Raw genomic sequence first — 7,694 nt, forward strand, 5'->3', positions numbered from 1 at the left:
TAACCAGCCAAGCTTACTAAAACGTTCAACAGAATTATCAGAAAACCTAGCATCTAACATTAGCCTGGCACAATGCTTTTGGACTCTTAATAATCGCAGTAAATTTTCCATTTTTCGTGTTTCCCACACTGTGCAACAATATTCAAATAAAGGCTGAATTAATGCCTTTATAACAGATTTCTTAGCCGATGATTAAGATATGTCTTAGCTCTTTTAAGGACGGTGCCTACTAATTCAAAGGTATTTTTGCGCGGTTTACTGACTATGCGGGAAAAGCACATCTTAACAAGAGTTATTGAAATCCAAAATGAAAATTGGGGGTAACCACGCATTTTTCGAAGATAATTAATCACCAATATATTTGTAAAAAGCTTTAAAATACAAAGCAATGTATGGCGCTCTTTGCCAAATAAAAGCTTAATTATCTCTGAAAAATGCGTGGTTACCCCCAATTTTCTTTTTGGATACCAAGAACACTTGCTAAGTTCTGCTTTCTCCGCATAGTTTTGAACCGCGCAAAAATATCCCTGTATTAATAAGCACTGCCGATAGGAAATCCGAGTATCTTGAGATGCGCAGGACGTATGCGCATTAACAATAGTAGGCACCGTCCTTAAGCAAACAAATTCTAGAATTTAATTTATCAATAAGGAAATCAACATAACTATCCCTGTTCAAGTGTTTGTCTATCTTAACGCCTAACAGCTTTTCATCGGGGTGCCAAAAAGAGATAGATCAAGAGATGAATTAACCTTTGGGTGCTTTAATACGCTCAAAAAGGTCATGTCATGGTAGTTTGTGGTGTTCACGATATCTGGAGTTAATCAAGCGTTTTAGTCTTGTCCTGTTTTGTACCTACGCACACGAGTCGCTTTGGCTTTGTTGTATTCTTTTTGCGTTGTCCAACAATTTAAAGAGGTTACTGCGAATTTCCATTCCATTTTATGACCATTTTGCGTGGCATGAAATTACCAAAAATAAGTGTGACATCCGACCCCCTTCGAAAGGGAGCATTTTTCTGTTGACCGGTTTTGAGGACAGGCTTCTAGCAGGAGGTTCTCGTACAGAATGTTTAGTCAGGCAAGATCACGGTCTGATCCTATGAAGTTACTAATGTTGTGATGTACATTTCCAGACTTCAGCGTGTTAATGACACCATTAAAAATACTTCGTCATCAACTTCACTGCAGTCAAATGTTGGTCTTTCTTTTGAACTAAATTAACAGATGCATTGATGTGCCACTCGAGTTGGCTATATTTATAAAATGAACCAAGGATAGCTCAATGGTGAGAGCATTCGCCTCCTAACAATGTGGCCCGGGTTCGATTCCCACACTTGGAGTCAAATGTGGGTTGAGTTAGTTGGTTCTCTACTCTGCTCCGAGAGGTATTCCCCTGGGTACTCAGTTTCAGGGTTCACCTCATGCAGGGCTATTGACCTCAGCCCGCAAAAGCTACGGGTCTGATTGATAATTATGCTCAAGTAAAGTGCGAGTATTATGAGAATATTTTAAGGAATGTCTAACTTAACTGTAGATTTAAATCAATACGGGAGTCAAAACTTTAAACCCACTTCTGCCAAATGACTTGCCTGTTATTGATGTCTGTCTTCTTTTTCTTCTTTGCTTTCTTTTTCTCCTTCTTCTTCTTCATCTTCTTCACAATCTCTCTCTGTTTTTGTCTTTTCATCTTCTTTTTCTTCCTAGATCGTTTCTTTTTCACGGATTCATCAGAAGACGAAGAAGAAGAGGACGAACTCCCTGATTCTGTATCCGTGCTTGAGCTGGAATCAGAACTTGAACTGGCATCAGAGTCGTGCTTTCTTTTGGCTTTCTTCTTTTCAGCTTTCTTTTCTGCTGCTAGAATGATACAAAATAACACAATTAATGCAAAATTAATGATAATGAATGATACTTGCCAATTCAAAAGTTGGCAAGATCAAAATTCAAAATATACTGATGAAAGGTATGTCATTTTTGCTTAAATTGTCCAGTCAGTGCAAAGATCAGTCAGTTCTTTTTGTCGACAACCCGCTCTTCAAAATTACATTTACTTCATTCATCAATCCTTTCCTAGGAACACACGCATCCAACAAATTGTTCAGCTCCGAAATGTGTGACTTCATAGCTCAGTTGATACATCATTGCACCGGCATCGCAGAAGTCATGAGTTCGAATCCCGTTGAAACCATCTGAATTTTTCTAGTCTCTAGTATAAAAAATGTGACAATTGCTCAAATTGTTCAATAAGTGCGAGGATCACTCAGTTCTTTCGTCAAAAAGCCGCACTTCAAAATTACATTTCTTTCAAAAGAGGGCCTTAGCAATGTGCAAAAGAGGCCCTTAGCAATGTGCAAAAGAGGGCCTTAGCAATGTGCAAAAGAGGGCCTTAGCAATGTGCAAAAGAGGGCCTTAGCAATGTACAAAAGAGGGCCTTCGCAATGTACAAAAGAGGGCCTTAGCAATGTGCAAAAGAGGGCCTTAGCAATGTGCAAAAGAGGGCCTTAGCAATGTGCAAAGGAAGGCCTTAGCAATGTGCAAAAGAGGGCCTTAGCAATAATTTGTCCAAATCAAACTTACTCAGACGCTCTTTTATCCATAAATTTAGACTCATTAGAGCAGCATCACCAACATCTAAGCCAGTCACACTTTACATGTAACTCAATAGAAGGGGATATCTCTCATCGTTTAAATAAGCTATTACCACCTTTGTATAAGTCTAAGTATAATCTAAGACGTTCTCGAACTTATGATGTTAGTTTTAAAACCAATAGAGCCAAACGCAGCTTTTTCAATTTTTCTTGTATATAATTGTCTATTAGTATCTACTCTTGTATTTAATGTATAACGCAATTCAGCCCTTTGGCCGCAATGTTTTACTCATATAAACTATTCACTCTTCAAAGCAAAGAAACTTGAGAAAACTCTTCCTCTGATCAAAATGCGCCTTAACACTCAGTTTAAATCGTGTCCGCGGTCATCGTCATTCTGATACTCAAATTTAAAGGTCACTATTATTGAAGTTAAACCATGTGATAATAAAGCACTAATGCCTTGTACCTTTGGCCTTTGTTTTAGGAATAAGTTCCCCACAGTTGCCAATCTTTACGTCACTGAGAGGTCTGCTCTTATCATCGACACTTTGGTTTTCAATTTGTGATACCACCTCCTGACCTTGTAAGACATGACCAAAAACAACATGGATTCTGCAAAGTGGTAAAGTACAGCTGTGAGTAGAGCTGTAATGGAGACCTGTAATGGTATTGTTACATGATATGTATTAAATTAAAATTAAATTTTGAGTGGACCTAGATGTTGTTAAAGGTGGCATACAATATTATTGTAAACGTAGCTAGTGTTTGAGTGGACCTACAAGTACATGTAGATGTTATTAAACCAGTCACACCCAAAGCAACCCCAGTCATGCTAGGGTCTAAAACAAAGGTCACATTCCACAGGTCAAGACTAGAAGTTCCTCCTCGACTGTTGAGAAACTACACCAAAAGTTTCCCCTAGACCTAAAGCAACATATTTGTACAGTAATTAGGCCTAGAAGACACTTTTAGTGTTCTTTACTTATTTGTAGCACAGTGACATGACCTGTGTTTTAGACCTACCAGTTACTGTAAAGGGGTTTTTGAGTGGACCTAATATCAATGTTGTTATTGTAAAAGGTGGTTGATAATGATTATCCATAGGTTCATTACATGTAGATTGATCTCAGTGAGAAGATTCCGAAAATATATGATAGCAAGACTGGCGTGGTAGCTTAAGGCTGTCATGTGACCCTAAAGCCAACACACGCCGCATAATTAGGAAAATTATACATTTTTGCCTTTGAATTAATCTCACAGTGACACATTCTTTTTAATGCTTTTACCAAGGAATGGTACAAAGAGAGTAAGACACCTGTGCATGGTTTAAGTAAGACACAAATATGCACAATTAAATGGTTTCAAGTCAAGTGAGCATAGAGGTCAGGATGCCGTTTTTGAATCAATGACATGCCCAATGTTCTTGTCAACTGAATAAAATTGCTATAACCTCAATGAACAAATGCCAACAGTTAGAGGCTATGCTTCCTACTGTATAATCGGCTGCATATTCACGGCTCGCTAATTCATCAACCTAAAGTGGCCCATCTTTAGTATCACACTCCAGACACCAACCAGATCAAGACTCGGGGAAAAAACTCTGAGAGCAGAGTGGAGAACCAACAAACGCCGGCAACCCACGTATGGCGTCGAATCCGGGCAACATTGCTGGAATGCAAGTACTCTCACCACTACGCCAGCCCTGCTACCACCGAAAGTCGCCAGTTGCGCATGAAGCCGGATATTCTAGAGCATCCTCTGGGCCCCCTGTCAGCCCCCTTGGCTTAAAGCAACATTTGGATTAACAAGAAAGACAAATAAAGCACAGCTTGGCAGGGAGTTAGAGAAGCTTGTTGAACCTACTGAGCACATACCAATTCCAACTGTATTCTCAATTCATTGTTTGGTGCACTTTCAGAAGTTGAAAGTAGACCCTTTTTCCTTCAGTGAAATTGCTGGCACGGCACTGGCCAGAGTTTTACGAGAGGAAGGTAGCAGCACTCGTATAGATATTGTGTTTCATTTTTACATGAATCTTTCAATTAAGTCGGTGGAAACGTACATTCTACGAGAACAGAGAGGCCAAGGAGACTCTGTCAATAACATACAAGAGCCTTCCAGCTAGGCACAGGATTAACAAAAGGGCCAAAATAAGTACAGCTTGATACAGTTCATGGTTGACCTCTGAGGTTAACCCTCTAGTCGTGCAAGAGACAAGCAACTTTACGTCATGTATGTCAATCTATGCTACACGCTGAATATGTTGTCGGTCAAATCCGTCTCAGATTTAATCCGCTTTTACCCAGGTTAAATTGGTGATCCTCATTTTACGTAGGTTGAAAAGGTACTCTACCTACATTTAATTTAAAGCAGCTATATCAACCACACAAAATTGAGTGAAAACACTTATACCTTCCCTCAAGCTCAGTGTTACGCATCTCAACACATCTTACTGTTTCACATCATCTTATTGGTTTCTGCATTCATACACTTATCCACTCAGTCTCAACATTACAACATAGTAAGGAAACAAAGAACTGTACCAGGCAATTACCGTTACTCAAACTCTAACCCTCCAGATCTCAAGTCCTGTGTCTTCACCACTACAATGCACACTACCGTAATGTTCAACAATGAGCATGCTCAACCCAACACAGTTCTATTTATTATTTCCTTTTATTATATAGATATTGATGAAATACCAGGATTTCTCCTTTTACTAAAAGATCATATCTTCACCGCACGCAGTGAACATATCATTTTTATCTTTCACATGTGAGGATATAGGTGTTGCCATGGTGACCAACACGATTACCCAATAAAACGCGAGCTTTTTAGTTTTAACTCTAGACATTTCATCAATATCTATATAATAAACAGAACATTGTAGAAAAGATATCTAATGCAATTGGAGAGGATGCATGCAAGGCCCATTCAGGATTACATGCCTTTATGGGTTGTGACTCAGTAAGTGCATTTGCAGGGGTCTTAAGAACAAAAGAGTTCCAAAGCATTCTTCAGAATCTTGGAGAGGATTGGTCGGTACAAGAGATTGGAATCACGCAAAGAAAGGGACACAACATGTCAGCGATTGCCGATATGTCATATTCTGTGCGAAGAAGGGTGAAGTACCCATGATCGCCATGCCAACGTGCTAATTACAAGACTGCTACAGACGTTACAACGGGCATAAAGCTGTCACGAAAACCACCATAGCAGGTCTTCCCAAGCAAGGCTCCTTAGAATACACAATGTTTTCATATTCTGTTATGTATTAAACAATCATATAACTGTAATTTATAAAATGCCACTTAAGCAACAACCACAGCAAGAATAAAAAAAAAACAATTTTCTTTATACCACAGGGTACCCACGGAATTGTACGAAAGACAGGCTACTTTACATGCAGGTTGATGAATTAGCAAGCCGTGCATATACAGCCGATTTAGGAAGCATAGAATCTACATGTAACCATTGACATTTGTTCATCGAGGTTATAGCAATTCTATTGGCAAGAATATTGGGCAAATCATTCATTCGAAAACGGGATACTGGAAATGACCTCTATGGTCACACATCTTGAACCCATTTAATTGCCCATATTTGTCAATTGTGTCTAACTTAAAACATGCACAAATTCATGCATATGTACCTTACTGTCGGTTTGCCATTTCCGAGTAAAAGCATTAAAAAGAATGTGTTACTGCGAGAATAATTCAAGAGCAAAACTGCATAATTAGAATACTTTCTCTTATTATGCAGAGTGTCCTAGCTTCAGGGTCACTTGACAGCCTAAAGCTACCACAACAACCTTACTATCAAATATTTTTGGAATCTACTCATGATAAGCTTTAATTTAATAAACACTGTATGATAGCCTCAGCCACCTCGGGTGGTAGCAAAATCTCAATTGGCTCATGGACTAAAAACCAGAAAGGTCGTTCAAGGTTTTTAGAATCACAGTTTGTTCACAATCTGGAAACCACAAGGGCAACACCTAGAATGTTATAATTGAATGTTCATTTTCTTTCGTTTTCACACCTATCGCAACTGTAACGAAAATCATACAAACAAAAGGTCTTCGAAAAAGCTGTCCCAAACAGGGACTTGGCCCTAACCCTTGGCCAAGAAAACTATAATCTTATGGTCAGGTTATCCATATTTGGACAGGTTTAGAAACTACCCTGCCAGGGGTAGAATTCTAGCAATTCCTTCCTTGCCTTGCTTTTGAGCTCTTCCTTTTGCTACAGAAGCATTATTCCAGTTATAAGACCTTGCAGACATACTGTACATGTAAGCTCCCTCACATACAGCTGTATGTACATGTATTTTCTTTCAAATAAGCGAAAGGGCAAAACAAATATACATGTACAGTCATGTACATGTACTGCACCGTAGTTCCTTTAATATTACAGTGTATACAACGTTACGCCTGCTGCATCAGTATTTCCTCTGTATTTTTATGAACTACGTTGTACATGTATTTCACAAACTTGAATAAAATTATTTTCTCTGCTATTGGGATAAAAATAATGAGTTCTTTATCACAATTACAACACGGACAACAACATGAATTATCACATTATTATGATAACAATAAATTTATGATGATCATACCATAAAATGTAATGACAGTTAATAACAACAATAACGATAACCGTGACAAACATAGCAACAATGTTTTGCTGTATTTACATGTAACTTACCCATTCAGATGAGGAGCAGGTTGAGTTGTTCTGTAAAACAACAAAATAAGCTGCATCAAGTGCTAGAGACTAAGTAATGAGACAGTGCCTTAATTAAAGGGACCTGAGTATTAAAGGAGAACTGAAGGCCAAAATCAGCAATTTTTCCAACATTGTTTTAGGAAAGCCTAACATACATGTAAGTAAAGTTGAGTGTGTGGGGTTATTTCTTCTTGTTTCCTGTTTTTTGCGAGAAAATTACGTTTGAAGTTGGACTTTTCCCGCTGTTTCTGCCTTTCCAGTGCAGGCTCAAAAAACTAAATCAGCACCCTGCTGTGATGTATGATATGGGGAACCGAGATTTTGTAATCAAGAGTAACAAGTGCTGCTGTGGATATTTTCTTCGTTGCTTTGCT

The 7,694-nt window shown here is 38.6% G+C and overlaps 1 protein-coding gene across 2 annotated transcripts in view; it reads right to left on the reverse strand.

The window, feature by feature from the left end:
• The window catches only part of LOC138026987 (peptidyl-prolyl cis-trans isomerase G-like), a 29,434-nt gene that overhangs the window by 7,797 nt on the left and 13,943 nt on the right, over positions 1–7,694 (reverse strand). Inside the window, exons 6-8 of one of the 2 annotated variants that reach the window (XM_068874573.1) lie at positions 7,300–7,329; positions 3,060–3,205; positions 1,592–1,856 (exon numbers count right to left, since the gene is read on the reverse strand). In XM_068874573.1, the coding sequence (XP_068730674.1) occupies positions 1,592–1,856; positions 3,060–3,205; positions 7,300–7,329 (441 nt within the window). Of the gene's footprint in view, positions 1–1,591; positions 1,860–3,059; positions 3,206–7,299; positions 7,330–7,694 lie in introns of both variants that reach the window. The other variant, XM_068874501.1, reaches the window with a different exon arrangement.

This window comes from Montipora capricornis, chromosome 1 (genome assembly GCF_036669925.1).
Source record: "Montipora capricornis isolate CH-2021 chromosome 1, ASM3666992v2, whole genome shotgun sequence".
NCBI lineage: Eukaryota > Metazoa > Cnidaria > Anthozoa > Scleractinia > Acroporidae > Montipora > Montipora capricornis.